The 16,680-nt window shown below is 34.5% G+C and overlaps 1 protein-coding gene across 6 annotated transcripts in view; it reads left to right on the top strand.

The window, feature by feature from the left end:
• The window catches only part of Kiaa0825 (KIAA0825 ortholog), a 393,831-nt gene that overhangs the window by 158,755 nt on the left and 218,396 nt on the right, over window positions 1-16,680 (top strand). For all 6 annotated transcript variants that reach the window (XM_048331257.1, XM_048331260.1, XM_048331259.1 and 3 more), the window contains 2 exons: window positions 7,429-7,608; window positions 16,095-16,319. In XM_048331257.1, the coding sequence (XP_048187214.1) occupies window positions 7,429-7,608; window positions 16,095-16,319 (405 nt within the window). The remainder of the gene's footprint in view (window positions 1-7,428; window positions 7,609-16,094; window positions 16,320-16,680) is intronic.

Below are 16,680 nucleotides of genomic sequence, written 5' to 3'. Positions count from 1 at the left end.
CCCTCGCCTCACCAACTTTTGTAAGGTTTTTATCCCAACATCATCTTGAATCTTCACTTATACATTGTCTGTATCTGCTTATGTACTATAGGGTAGAGTAGTTGAGATTAAGTCCAAAATAGCTTCTCAGAAGTAAAGTATTTACTATCTGTCCCTGTATAGGGAAAGTGGGCTAACACCAGTTCTAGATTGTAAGAAAGGAAGAGCTTACCAGAACAGATATACCCAAAAGGCTTCCTGAAACCAAGACAGCATGCCATGTAAGTCAAGAGATAATAGAATTTCAAAGGTATGGGTAGAAATCTTATGGTAAGCATGCAAGACATGAGGTAAGTCAATGCAAATCCATGCAAACAAGTTTTAGGTGGATCAAGCCTTAAGAAAAAAATAATACTCAAAAGATCCATTTTTTGTTCCTTCCTTCCTTCCTTCTTTTCAAGCCCCCTCTTCAAAAATATTACTTAGCCTGTAACACTAACCATGTGCTCTTAGAAGACATCTAAAGACAGTTATATATAAAAACATACACCACAAAAAGTCATATCATAAAATAGTACTAGATATTTAAGAACAATTTTGTATATGAAAGTGTACAATGCTGCATAAAATTATTTTTCCCTAAGATGGCACATTTCCATACACTAAATACCTGCTTTGGAATGTGTATATTGCATTCAAAGGTAGATGTCAATATAAAATGAATGTGAAAGCATACTTTGAGAAATGTGGGATTCTAGTATAATGCAAATAGTAAAAGCAGGCTTTTACTATCCTTGTGACTTTGTTATAAGTTACTTAATTCCTTTCAATTTTACTTTGTTTGTTTCTAAAAGTGGGATAATTGACACAGATGGAGCATTTTGAAGACAAGTAAGATGTAAAGCAACTTATGTAATGTTTGGTATACATTAAGTACTTTGGTAGATAGTAGCGTCACTATTTATGGAGCAGGTATGAATCTCGGTTCATAAATTCAGATATGCAAGAATAATCAAAATAACATTGTATTCAAGTCAACTTTATGAGAGTGCTGAGACCTATCTTATTTGACTTATGTAACCTTAGATATTCTTAGGGCTTCCACCATCCCCAGAGAGGCGTTAGTGTGCCTCAGTTATTTGATCTCTCTGTAGAGCTAAGATCCTGTCCTCATGATTTCTCTGAATACAGCAGTCCCTGTGGCTGAAACCTTTGATATGGTTAAGGACCTAATTTCCTTCCATGCCTCCCTTACCCAGACAAGCTTTCCTGAGCATAGCCAGATTGTACAGGCAGGAGCTTTATCTTCTAGACCTAGAGGTACTGTACTGTCTCAGAGCATCTTTTCTCTGAATCAGCCTAATGCTTCCCTCTGCCTACCGGATGGGACATATACACTTTCCCATGCTAGTCAGAGTTTTACTTTTGGGGACTGTGTAGCTATTTTATGATGTTAAAGCACAGAACTTTTCAAAAGATTTGGCTTTTCTTTCTTTTTTCCCTCTTAAGCCTAGGAAGACAACTAAGTTCACAAATTTAATGTTTTCCAAAAGTGGAAATCCTGAAGGAAGCAAATAGAATAGTCTAGGGCAAAAAAAAAAAAAAGAGAGAGAGAGAGAAAGAAATTATATTATACAACTAACTTGACACATGTGTGCAGTGATAGAAGTAATATACTTATCACTTTACTGCAGTTCTTCCTTTTATTCATCCCCCTCCCCCATGTGCATTGCTATTGGTTTAGATTATTCACATGTTGATCATCTTGCTTTATCTCCCTCCTTGCTCAACAGTCACACTAGTGCAGCTGCCTGATTCTCACTATTACACCAACTCTTCCGTATTTCTGGAGAGTTCTTCCTATCACACTTCATCATGCTGATAATTTGCTACTTATTATAGTATAGGGTTGGCTGCAACATGAACTTCTCTGTGACTTCCTTGTGTTCCATCAAAACAATATAAACAATCATTCTGTGTATTTCTGTTGCATCTCATGCTTATAGCACTTAGTATTAGGTAATAACAACATCATCCAATTTGGTTGGCTTCGAAGGAAGATGTTAGTAGCTTTTATACCAGGACTGCTGACATAGCCAAGACCATGCTATATTGATTGTTTATCAACCTACCTACTCCTCTTTGAAAAGCACACACATACACACACACACACACACACACACACACACACACACACACGAATTCATTCAGTGAGTTCTGGAAAGGTAAAGGCTTCAGCATTTTGTCTAATGATAATAAATTGTAAGCAGGAAATCAGTAAATCCATTAATTAATTAATTGTGGGGGTACTTTAGAAGATATTATATTAGAAGTGATGTTGTAGGCAATGAAATTAAGACAGAAGAACATATTTAAAAGCAATACCAAATCATTCTATGTAGAACACATGTTTGGGGGTGGAAACATAATTTGAAACAACAACAAAAACAACATTATGGCAATTCTGGATCATCAACACAGTGGGGTATTGAAAAGATTTAGACATGGAGATGACATGAGCGACAATTGATTAGTACCATTTTTTAATGAGTTTACAGTTTGCCTGGGGGGAGGTATTTAACTGTTATATTTTTATATGTTTTTACAATAGATTCCAATTAATATCACCCCCCTCTACCATGTTCCTTTTCCCAGTTCCCCCTTCCCAAACCAATGTCAACAGGTTTTATTGTTCTACTTTCTTTTAAAAAAAATTATTGTGCAATTGATGTACAGAATAGTTACAGTTTCATACGTTAGGCTTCAGGTACAATTCTTGTACTGTTTGTTACCTCCTCCCTATTTTCTGTTTTCATAGATGCAAAAAATCTACTTTGAGGATATTCCTCTTCGTACATCCTCATTATTAGCTCAAGCCCTTCCCATGAGTACCCCACCACAGAACCTATTTGTCTTTCCCCAAACTTTCCAACCCTCTATTGAGTAATAGTTTTCATTGAGGGTTACTTATTTATTATCTTTTCTTTCAATCATGGGGCTTGAACTCAGGGCCTGGGTGTCGTCCTTGAGCTCTTTTGCTCAAGGCTAGAACTCTCCCACTTTGAGCCACAGCACCAATTCTGGTTTGTGAGTGGCTAATTGGAGATGAGGTTCTCACAGGGACTTTTCTGCCTGGGCTGGCTTCAAACTGTGATCCTCAGATCTCAGCCTCCTGAGTAACTAGGAGACTACAGGCATGAGCCACCAGCGTCTGGCTCATCTTTCTGCTGCTTTCATATATAGTTGAAATTTATTTTAAAATTATTCCTCTGTTTCCCCCTCCCTTCTCCCAGGTAATTAATTATTGTATGTAGTGTAAATTGGAGAAAGGGAAAGTAGACATTCAGAGTGTTTAGATAAAAAAATAATGAAATTATGGGTGCCTGACTTACTTAAAATTTTGCCCCATTTGTAAGGAAATGGAAGGACTTGGAAAAAATTATACTAAGTGAAGTGAGCCAGACCCAAAGAAACATGGACTCTATGGTCTCCCTTATTGGGAATAATTAGCACAGGATTAGGCAAGCCACAGCAGAGGATCACAAGAGCCCAATAGCTATACCCTTATGAACACATAAGATGATGCTAAGTGAAATGAACTCCATGTTATGAAAACGATTGTTATATCACGGTTGTAACTACTTTCAACGTCCCATCTGTATCTGTAGCTTCTACTATTGATGATGTTCTTGTATCACCTTCCTGTGGTTGTACCTACACTATCTCTGTAATCTTATCTGAGTATATTGGAAACCATGTATACTGGTATTGGAAGTAGGAAATTGAAAGGGAATACCAAAATTGAGAGTCACAGGGTTAAAAAAAAAACACTACAAAAGCAATACTTGCAAAACTGTTTGGTGTAAGTGAACTGAACACCTCATGGGGGGAAAGGGAAAGGGGGAGGAGGGTGGGGGCGTATGAGGGACAAGGTAACAAACAGTACAAGAAATGTATCCAATGCCTAACGTATATAAAACTGTAACCTCTCTGTACATCAGTTTGACAATAAAAATTTGAAAAAAAATATCTTTGCCATTTTATTTTTGATTTGAAGAAAACATTAAGATTCTTTTGAAGGTAAGTGACAGAAATCCAAATTAATTTGCTTTAGGCAAATAAGTGCAGCTAACATATATCTATAGGCAGCTTTGAATGTACACTTTCCAATGGTACTGTCTCTTCAGGAATCCTCTCTCTATCCTTTGGCCTTGCTTGTTACTGTAGCACATTCATTCTTAGTCAATAGTTTTCTCAGAGTAGCCATGAACAACAACTTCCAGCCTATTTTCTACTAGCCTAGCCAAGTAAAAAAAAAAACTTTACCAATTTTTCCATAAAAAACAAATTCTGAGGCAGTTTCTCATTGGTTGGTACACACATGAACTGATCACTGCTGATAAGAAAGCTCAATATCACCCAAGTTTATGGAAGGAGAACAAGGCAAGAGAGATGAATAGGTGCAGCTAAAGATCAATTTGTTTGAAATGGATATTAGGAAACAATACCATTAAGTACCCTCTGCATCAAGCTAGCAATTAGTGGTAAGATCATTTAAATAAAACTTTTTTTTTGGCCAGTCCTGGGCCTTGGACTCAGGGCCTGAGTACCGTCCCTGGCTTCTTCCCGCTCAAGGCTAGCACTCTGCCACCTGAGCCACAGCGCCCCTTCTGGCCGTTTTCCATATATGTGGTGCTAGGGAATCGAACCGAGAGCTTCATGTGTAGGAGGCAAGCACTCTTGCCGCTAGGCCATATTCCCAGCCCTTCTCTAAATAAAACTTTAAGAAAGAAAATTATCTCTTTTGTTTTTCTTCCCCATGGTTTTACCCTTGATGTCACTGTAACTGATTTTGGTGCCGTGGGTATTGTTTATCAGAACTAGGTAAGGGAAGGGGAACATCAAAATAGAGAGATAAAGGGTAAAAGGTAAACCAATGCAACAGTAATACTTACAAGACAATATGCTGTAAACCAACTGTACAATTTGGTAGGGGGGATAGAACTGGGGAGGGGGAAGTTGGGAGAAAAATGAGGGTGGTGGTAACAAATTTCATAAGAAATGTACTCACTGCTTTACATATGAAACTGTACCCTCTTTGTACATCACTTTGACAATAAATTAATTAAAAATTATCAAAAGGAAACATAACAATACTGAATTTCCATAAAAGCAAGACTAAATTACATTTAGAGAAAATACTTAAAACACACATAGACAAAGTATGAGAATTATTATTATCTTCTAGCATTAAAATTTGGATTCAAGATTTTATGTTTGTGAGGTAAGCCTTCAACTTCTTGAACTTTTACTATACACAGCATTTTTCTAATGTAATGGATCCTTCTGATTTTTTGGGGGGAGGAGCTTGGGCTGGCCTATAATTTATATCCTCCAGTTGCTGCCTCTCATGATTAGACAGAGTATTCACACCAGGCCAAGTATATATTATCTTTAATTCAGCAAGCATTTTTGCTTATTATGATGCTGCTTATTGTACAAACCATCTATCCTATAGATATAATAGTATATGAATTTCTGATTACTGACCTTTAAGGAAACCATAATGAAGCCAGAAGAGGGATGAAGGGCAATTAAAATAGCTTTATTTGCTGAGTCATAGGTTAGCTCTATGTTTAGTCTTTTAAGGAACCTCCACACTCCTTTCCAGAATGGTTGAACAAGCTTACATTCCCATCAACTGTGCAGTAAAGTTCTCTTTGGGCTGCATCCCCACCACCATATTGTTAGTATTATTGTTAGTTTTCTTGATAATGGACATTCTAACTGGGGTAAGGTAGAATTTCAATATTGTTTTTATTTGCATTTTTTATGGCCAGAGATATTGAACATCTCTTCTTGTGTCTATTGATGATTGTTACTTCTTCTGAGAAGTCTCTCTTTGGCCCATTTATTAATTGGGTTGTTGTTTCTTTGAAGATTTGTTTAGGGGTGTTAATTTTTTTTTAATTTTATGAGGCCTTTGTCCAATGCATAGCTATTAGGGATCTTCTCCGATTCTTTGGGCTTTCTATTTATCTTGCTAGCTATGTCCTTTGCCTTGCAGAATCTCTTCAGTTTGTTGCAGTTCTATTTATCCTGTCTTTCTTTGATTTGTTGTGATTCTGGGTCTTTATTTAGGAAGTTTAAACCAGTCCCTAGAAGGCTTAGTGTTTCCCTCTCCTCCTTCCTGTGATATTTTTGTGGTATCTGGCCTTGCATTGAGGTCATTGATCCATTTAGAATTGATTCCTGTGCAAGGTAATGCCTAAGTATCTAGCCTAAGTTTTCTGCACTTAGCCAATTTTTCCAGCACCTTGTTGAAGAGGCTGTTTTTCTTCCAACCTATGTTTGTGGCTACTATCAAATATTAGGTGGCTATATGTTTGTGGGCTTATTTCTGGGTCTTCTATTCTGTTCTTTTGGTCATCATTCCTATACTTGTGCCAGTACCAAGCTGTTTCTATTACTATGACTTTGTAATAAAGCTTGTAGTTTGCTATTGATATTCCTTCAGCACTGTTCCGCCTGCTAGGGATAGGAGTGGTTGACAAATGCCCAATAGCTATGTGCACATGGTCATATAAGATAGTAGTTTGTTAATTGAACTCCTGAAAAAGGAAAGGAGATATTTTTCAGTTGCCATTCTTGCTCTTTTTGTTTTCTTTTACTTTTTTTATGTTAGTTTGATTGTATTTGGGAGTGTAAGGCGATCACAGAAAAGGTAGAACAAAGAGTGAACAAATGCAACAGTGGTACTTACTAGACCCTTAGTGGAAAATGAACTATATTTCTTATGGGTGGGGATAGGAGGGAAAAACTGGAAGAGAACATGGGAAAGGGAGACATGGTTCAAATAGAATTGTTCTCATTACCTGATTCATATAACTGTAGCCCCACTATATATCAACTCTACAAGAACAGTAAAAAATTCCAATAAAAGACTAGAAAAAATAGCTCTATTTTTTATGGCTTTGCTTAAGTAGTTTTGTTGAGAAATCAATGGGAAAAATCTTCATTATTAAATAACAATATTAATGGGTTTGGGAAATGTCCATAAATGTATTTACAGAACTGATTGTCACATTCAGAAAATATTATAAATGTATATTACTCCTTGATACAATTTTAAAAATAATTCCTAGAATGAATGTGAATGCTATGTAAGTGAGAACCACTCCTAAAATTTTTCTTAAAGGAAAGAACAATTCTGACATGGAGGAAACCAACATTGCCCTTTAGGGCTATTTGTTTTTGACAGTAAATATCCATGGGTATCTTGGAAATAATATTAGACTTAGATAAACTGTTGATTTGAAAGAAAGTAGTATTTGTCTTTTTATACAAATATTGATCAAACACATTTCACAGTGTCAATGATAGTCTAACAGAAGAATTGAATCAAATTTATGGATGCCTAATTTATAAGCTATTTGTATTCCTTTCAAGAATGCAACTTACAAGAACAAGTTTCTAATACAGAAAATAATTGGAACCAAGGACCCAGTGTGATGGAAGCCACCTTTAAAGTACTATATCATTGCAATCTTTCTCCACAAACATTTGGAAATGTTTTTGTAAGCTACATGGAAGAAGAACAATTATGGGAGTTTTTATATGACATTCCAGGTATGAGAACTTTATTATTTATAAAAATAAGTGCTTTGTAGAAACTTAAAATGTCGTAAACATATTTTTTTTAAGTTTCGTGATTGATTTGGATGGCTATATTGTTTGCAAAAGTTTAGCTTCCATCTTTTCACTCTAATGGCTCCTGTTGGAAACCATTAACCATTAGATCCTGCCAAACACGAGGTACTCAGGATAACATGAGAGGGAGTACATCTGAGCAGAAAGGGTTAGAATGCCCATCTTCAAGCCACATACAGATTCTCACATTTTCATCTCTAATACTCTGCTTTTAATTCTACATACTTAATTCCTTGGGGAAAGAAATGATAAGAATTTAGAGATTTTTTTTATTATCCTGTTACACATAGCTTTTTAAGATTACATGCTACATTAGAGCCAGCATTTTCACAAAATATTTCCTAGGCCTTCACTGGGAATTATAGTTTCATTCATCCTGGACTTCTGACTTTCCTCCACATATTACTTGAATGTCATTTTTGCTATTTTAGAATCATTTTGTTTCATTTTCTCTAGGTCATTATTCTCCAAAGTGGTAATAGGTAACCTTATATAAGGCTTTCAAATATCTACACTTGTCACTTAATAATTATATCCCCCTCTTTTCCACCTACCCAAGTGAAGGGCAGATTTCTAGATACAAATACTGACTTACAAAGTTCTTTCCTTCTCATAATTCTTTCCTAAGAACTTCCATCTGTTGTTTCTAGTCTGTTTGAGGAAAGGTGGATTTTTCACAAGATTTTCAGGAATCAGTGATTCTTGTGCTTTACCCACAGTTTGTCCTTTAAATATTAGGTGTCTGAGCCACTTTTGACAGCATAAAATTGTATTGACAGTGACCTAGAAGAAATCAGTTGTCTTCAGGAGCTGAGAAGAGAATAAAACTGCTACTTGATCCTAATTTTTCTTCTTATCACCTATATACTGAACAAATTCTCCTGCTACAAGTCCAACAAATCTGCAGAAGAAAGTATTACCTATATTCATAGCCCAGAGGGAGTGTAGAAGCTCAAAGGGGGGGGGGGGGGAACTTCAAAATGCTTTAACATCTTTGGCCTTTGTACAAACTATGTCTCCATAAGTAATGATATTCTCTAGATGTTGAATATTCTCTGGATCCTGAGATTTCCCCTCATTAAAGTTTGTACCATTTTGCGTTCTCTTCCAAAAGTTTCCAAATTTTCCCTTTCCTTCTGTTGCCAATCCTGATTATCAATTTTTTAAAAATCAAACAAGCTATTACAATATACTAATTCATAACAAAATAATTCTTTTCTATGGTTTCTATTTAATTTGAGAATATATTAAAAGACCATATAGCTGAAACACAGGAACATAATGCCACAATATTTACACTTTACCATTAATACATGTAATTTACCTAGATCAAATAGAGTATATTATATCAAATTTTATTAATTTGTTTTCTTCCTGCTAAAATAGGTGCCAAAGATTTCAGCCTAGTTTAGCTAAAAAAAAAAAAAACAAAAACAAAACCAAAGTCTTTTATCATTTTATCTTGAAAAGGCAAAAGATGAAATAGCAAGTATTCTTATGGTATTGGTAAGTAAACTCAGGCTGAAGATATTGAGAGACTCAATTATGATGTATCAGCCAATTAAGTGAGTAGAATCCAAGCAAGAACCGAGATCGTGGCTTAATAACATGGCCCAAATTATAGAGTACCTGTCTAACAAGTGTTAGGCCCTGACTTCAAACCTCAGTATCACAAAAAATAGAAATAAAAAAAAATATCTCCTAACTAATCGTCCATGTTATTTCTCTTTACTTTGAGATGCTTGCTTAATGAGGGTATGAATTCAGTGATGACTATAAAATCAGATTTTATAATTAGAAATCTCAAGTAACTTGGGAGAAGAGTCTTTGAGATTCTTTAAATACAGGATCATGTCATCTGCCAAGAGGAAGAATTTAACTTCTTCGTTCCCTATTTGGATCCCCTTTATATTTGTTTCTTTCCTTATTGCTCAAGCTAGGAATAGTACTATATTAAAGAGGAGTGCAGAGAGCAGACAGACATCCTTGTCTCGTTCCTGATTTTAGAAGAAATCGTTTTAACTTTTCACCCATGAGTGTAATGCTGGCTGGTTGATAGTACCCATATTAAAAGATTTAAAAATATAGGACACAAAAATAAAAAACATATAAATGCTCATTGCACTGTGTGAGAAAGTGATTTGATGACAAATCATTGCAAGCTACATCTTCACAGAAGATCAAGTCACTGGACAAATGAAAATGTCAAAATATAAATTACCCTTGCTGATTTTTAAGCTAATGCTAAAAATGGTGTGTAAATAAGGAAAATATTGTAAATAAAAAGCTGTATCTATTATAGCAATATACCTAATATATATATTTCGCTCTGTTCTTCAAGATTGCATTGCCCTTTTTATGGCTTTTGGGAAGAAAGACTTTAAGGAGTTGGTAAAAATTCCTAAGTTAATATTTGAAAACAAAGTCCCTACTTTTGTTCTCTTCTCATCCATCTCATCCTCAATATGACTTTAAGAAGAGCTCTTTTTAAAAAAAATTAATTTATTGTCAAGGTGATGTAGAGAGGGGTTACAGTTACGCATGTAAGGTAGTGAGTACATTTCTTGTCATATTTGTTACCCCTCTCTCATTTTTCTCCCACCTTCCCTGCCCCCAACCTCCCCCCCACCCTGAGTTGTACAGTTAATTTCCAAGATATTGTCTTGTGAATATTGCTGTTGCATTGGTTCTCCTTTTATTCTTTGTTTCACCATTTTGATGTTCCCCTTCCCTTCTCTCATTCAGATAAACATATATATATATATATATATATATATATATATATATATATAATACCAAGGGTAATGAACTCAAATACAGTAACAACAGGGGATGAACCATGGGAAAGAAAAAGAAAAAAATCACATGTTACATTAAAAATAACAACAATGAAAAAAAACTCTTGTTTCCATATCTTGGAGTTAATTTCGCTTAGCATCATCTTATTACATGATCATATGTATATGCCCATTGAGCTATTGTGATCCTCTGCTAGGACTAACTTAAACATTTACCAATTATTACCAATGAGTGAAAACTCGGGATCCATGTTTCTTTGAGTCTGACTCACTTCACTTAATATGAAGAAGAGCACTTTAGGATGGTTTTATGATAAGTCGTTTTCTTGTGGCTAAACTTACATTACAGAAGTTTACTATTGTATAAGGCACGATGATTTTCTCTGTTGCCTACATAAATTCCTACACCAGTGTGTGGGTAAATATTGTAAGTAAAGTTTTAGGAATTAGAAGTGTCTTTTTTCTATATTGTAGCCATTCGTCCTGATCTTTTTAAATTTGGCTTTTCATCCAGTGTCTCTAGTTATAATCCACATATTAAAAACTTAATTATTAGGAATATTTTACAGACAGAAAAATTGACTACTTCAAACTAAGAGCTCAATAACTTTGGTCAGTGTAGAAACCTGTGGGACAACTATCACAATAAAGGTATATAGACAATTTCCATTGTCTGCCAAAGAGCCTTTCATCCCCCTTGATAATCAGTTCTTCCTTTTAGAAGCAAACCCAGAAAGATAGTGATAACCTTTCTTTCATTGTAAGTTAATTTTGACTCCTAACTTGCATAAGTAGAAATCTATGTATTCTTTGATTGTGCTTCTTTTGCTTAGATTATGATGATGTCTTTTCATGGTGAATTATAATCAGTGAGTATTATTACACTGATTAATATGTCTCTGAGTAGAATTTTCTATCTACTTTGGTCATCTGATTGGGCATTCTGGGTTATTTGTGCAGTCAACACTTTTGGGCATGTTGTCATGTGGCTGTATGTTTTCATTTCCCTTTGGTAACTACTTAGAAGTGGAAATCCTGGGTTTACCTTCACAATAAAGTTCTAACTTATTTTTCAATACCTTTTCACATTTCAACCAATATATGAGAATTTCATCTATATCTTTGTCAACACTTGAAATTGTCTTTCCTATTTTGGTTATTCAATATACAGTATTATCTCAAGCAGTTTTAGTTAATATAACCCTCATGATTAATGACTTAATACCTCTTCCTGTTTTTATTGACCATTTAAAGATATTCTCTTGTAAAATAATCTGTTTAAAACTTTTGACTTTCAATTGCTTGTCTAATTGACTTGTTATATATATATATATATATTAATAAAATATGTATAGGCTGGAATATGGCCTAGTGGCAAGAGTGCTTGCCTCATACACATGAAGCCCTGAGTTCAATTCCCTAGCACCACATATATAGAAAATGGTCAGAAGTGGCGCTTTGGCTCAAGTGGCACAGTGCTAGCTTTGAGCAAAAGAAGCCAGAGACAGTGCTCAGGCCCTGAGTCCAAGCCCCAGGACTGGCAAAAATATATATATATATATGTCAGATACATACATTGATAAATTTCTTTCCTGCCTATGTCATACTTTATTATCTTTAATTTTTTTCTTTTTCTTTTTAATGATCCCATTAATTGTGTAAAATAACCTTTCACTGTAACATTTTCACACCTGTCTTACATACTTTGATCATATTCACCACCTCCATTTCCCCTCTCTTATTTTTCCTTTCAGAAGAACTTTTGCTGGGCAGAAACAGTATATTCTTGTCTGGTTACTTAGTGGCTGCTTGTCACTCTCTGGTTCATTAGTTTGTTTTTTATCTAAAAACTGAGATCAACATGTATTGTATATATAAACTTCTTTGTTAAATGGCTAAAAATTCAATCCTTGACCTAAAATTAAGATAAGTAAGAGTAGGAGGAGTAAGTTGCTAGGGTTGTGAGAGAAGGTTGCAAGGGCTAACAATGATCAAAATGCACTTTATTCATAAACTGCTTTGGTGAATGGCAACTCCTTTGTACAACTACTTAAAGACAAAAATATTCAAATAAGTGAGACCCAGTTATGTCCAAACTTAATTGTTTATTTCTACCATCTACAGCATTCAAGTGTCAAAGAAAAACTTTAGTCATAGATTTTAAAAAAGGGATATGTTTTGTAAGGATTTTAATGCTATTTTATTACTTTGATTCCCTAATTACATATGTTACAGAAAACCCTATATCCCATGGTTCCTGTTTAGTAAATTTTTTAATAGAATACTTTCTTTGCCAAGATTTTTACTCATGAACACAGTCAGATGTAGTTCCCATTGCTTTTATAAAGCCAAATTAAGTTAGTATTTATTGCTTATAGCATCATTCTTGGAAAGCTCCCACTAAATTATCTATGTTCAGATTCTTTGAAATTACAGAGTTTTTTAGAGTAATGAAGTTTCATCCATTTATGCCCTGCCAGATATGTTATTGTCAAACTTTAAGACTATATTGATGAAATTGAAAATTTGTGCTTTAAACAAATGATTTTATCAATCTTCAAATTGCCGCTGCAGAAACCCGAAGCTCAGTTTTGACTTAGGCCATACATAATTTGGCTTTTTTCTAGTTACTCGTGGTTACTTACTGTGAAGGATAAAGTAGATTCACAGATCTTATTGATTTTGTTTATACATGCTGTAAAACATTTTCTTTTTTTTAATCCTAAAGTCACAGTAAATGAAAACCAAGAAAACCCATAATTACCTTTATGGCCAACCATTCCTGTCCTCTCTCCTTGTTATTTTATAGGTAACAATACTGATGTTCCTCTTAGGTGAAGTAAAATTTCTTAATGTTGATTTGAAATATTACCAAATGAGACACTGGATTATTTAAGTTACATGCTACAGCTTGAATTTTATATTTATTTGTTTTTGTTTCAGTTAATATATGACCAGAAGTCAGTAACACCACTTTTCATTTAGGAGAATACCTTGTTTGCTTTTCTTCTTTATGTTGGTAATCTAGAATTAAGATTTGAGTTCACAACAGCTGGACTTAAGGGTACAGTATATACTCTCTATGAAAAATTTCTCAGAAATCCAGACACACTGCAACCTTTAACTGATGAAGAAATTTGTGGTAGTACTATGAAGCCAGGTTGCCTGACCATGTGTCCTATGTTTTCCTATCTTCTCCCAGTTCCCTCTGTCTCTTATTTTCCCATTCTTAATATGTATCTTCTTTCTACCATAAGCATCACTGGATAATGCCTAAACTTCAATAGAGGATCTACTGTTGAAAAGGTCTCAGGACTTCATATCAAATGACTATTGAATGTATCTAAACTGTAACATTTTTATTTTCAAAAAGCAATGCTCAGAGATATTAATAAGCGTATCTTACATAGACTATGTGCCAGTTATTGTTCCAAATACTTTATATTGGTCCACTCACTTAAGTTTTAAGTAATTCTGAGAAAATTATTTTTCCTGTCATTTTCAATACTTTTTCTATTTGATTTGATAACCTTTCTAAACAAAGGTAAATGTAACTTTTCACAAAAGGAAGTAGGTGTTTCTGGCTTCCTAGAATTTTCAGATTTAAATGTAACTAAGATATATTTGATCCATAAGTAAAATACATTTAATCCATAGCTCCAAAAAGTTCAACCAAGTGGATACTAATTATTAATATAGGATAAAAGCTTCATTATGCTGTTTAATGAATTAATAATGGCAGGAAACTATATAAAGGAAAGAAACTATATGAAAGCTCAATATATGTACAGAAGAAAATAAAGGAAGTAAATAAAGAATAAAACAAGGGAAGAAAAGAAGAAAGGGGAAAGAATAAAAGATAGAGGAAAAAGACTATCCAGAATGTTATATATCATCAATAATGCCAATTAACATTGACAGTAGGAAGAAAACCATATATATAATATAAAAATTAAATTAAAATAGTATATGATACTTTTTCCTAACTTATTTTGGTTCTAACTTCAAGATTTACAAGCTGGGCACCAGTGGCTCACACCTGTAATCCTAGATACATAGGAGACTAAGATTTAAAGATCACAGTTTGAAGCCAGACTGGGCAAGAAAGTCCTTGAGGTTCCTATCTCCAATAAATCAACCAAAAACCAACAGTGGTGCTATGGCTCAAGTGTTAGAGCACTATCCTAGAACTGAAGAGCTCAGGGACAGCACCCAGGCCCAGAGTTCACACCCTACAACTGACAAAAAAGCTAAGTGAAATGAACTCCAAAATATGGAAGCAAGAGCTTTTCATTGTTGTTATTTTTTAATGTACTATGAGAAATTATTTCTTTTTTCTTTTGTTTTTCTTCCCTATTGTTTAGCCCCTATTGTCACTGTATTTGATTTTGGTACCCTGGGCATTGTAAATACATTTATATGAATTAGAGAAGGGAAGGGGATCATCAAAATGGTGAGACAAAGGATAAAAGGCTAACCAATGCAGCATGTTATTCACAAGACAATATGCTGGAAATTAACTGTACAACTGGGGAGGGGGTGGGAATTGGGAAGGATGGAAGGTGGGAGAAAAATGCTGAAGGAGGTAACAAGTATTACAAGAAATGTACTCACTACTTTACATATGTATCTGTAACCCCTCTGTACATTACCTTGACAACAAAGCAAATTTTTTAAAAAGCCAACAACAAAAAAGATTTATAGTCTACTGTACAATGACTAGTAGATGAGAGGTCTCTTTTTTATGTGTATGGGAGTTTGGGGTTTGAACTCAGGGCCTTTCACTTTCAAGGCAGGCATCCTACCACTTGAGTCAATCTCCTAGCCTTCATGTGTGGTTTGTTCTTTTGATATAATTGTTATACTTTATGCCCTGGCTGACCTGGACTTCGATTTTCCTATTTATGCTTTCCCACATAGCTGAGATGACAAGCACCTACCCTACTGTACAGACATTGGATGAGACAGACATTGGATGAGACTGAATCCCTGTCTAGAATTTTCAGTCTCTGAGACATTTCCCCTGCTGTACTTGAACCAAGATCCCCTGATCACTACTTCTGACCATGCCTGGCTTATGAGAACTAATTTTAAAAATCATTAATTATTGTACATTCATGGTGTTTCTAATCTTTATATATTTTTAGTTTCTTCAGGAATAGATTTAGTACTACAGAAAGAAAGAAATGAGTCAAAGGGTAAATAAAATGTTAATTGTTTTCTCTCATTATTGTTTTCTCTGTGGTTCTAGGGATCAAATTCAGGGTCTCCTGTATTTCCATCATAAAATTTCAAATATTTCCAAAAGTCCAAAACTTTTAATGTTTCTGCAAATCTAAAGAAGATCATACAATTTATAGTTAACCACCAGGGTCCAAAACTACCAGTAAATATTGTTATTTACTATTATTTTGATCACCATTTCTTCATTACCAAGAAGTAAGAGCTTTAATAGTTTATGAACTGAATAGCAGTTATATAATTTCTCAGTTTAAATCACCTGTCCTTTCTTATAGCTTTAAGATTATTGTGCATACCGTTCCCAGGTAACGAATGCACAGCTGATTGCTAAGCTCTGCTAACCACAATGCTCATCTTGTTTTAAAGATTCAACGAACATGGAGTCTGAGCCAGAGGTCATCCAGTGCTTGAGACTATCACTGAGGGATGCGGTCAAGGACACTGTGCGGCAGATAATGTCTATGATGAGCTCTGGGGAAAACTGTGAGACAAGCCTAAACAAACCCAGAGTTCCAGGCTATCTGCTTGAGAGCATTCCACGGCAGTGGAATTATATTCCAAAAGAAACAAAAAGGAAAGAACCAAACAAAGGTAATTTCACTTGTCTCTCTTTAAGAAAACAACCCCCAAAGAAGTAATTTTCTAGATTATTCAAGGATATTCTAGGATAATTGACTCAATTAAAATTATAAGATTGGTCAACCTCATTAATCTTTATTCTATCAGTAATTTTTCTAACAGTAATTTTTACTGTTTTACTGTGAGTCACAGGAACAAGGAGGAAACAAGGAATGAAAATGACTCAAGTATTCATCTTTTTAAGTTATCAGTTCAGACTTCTCTGTGATATTTTGATTCTGAAACTATTCACACATTGGTTACATGATTTTGACTAATTTCCTTTAACTATAGTGAATAACATTTCTACTCTCAAAATTATTCTGGTATTTGG

Source organism: Perognathus longimembris, chromosome 22 (assembly GCF_023159225.1).
Source record: "Perognathus longimembris pacificus isolate PPM17 chromosome 22, ASM2315922v1, whole genome shotgun sequence".
Taxonomy (NCBI): Eukaryota; Metazoa; Chordata; class Mammalia; order Rodentia; family Heteromyidae; genus Perognathus; species Perognathus longimembris.
Note: the sequence above shows the minus strand (reverse complement) of the source record. Positions and strands in the feature narration are given on the sequence as shown.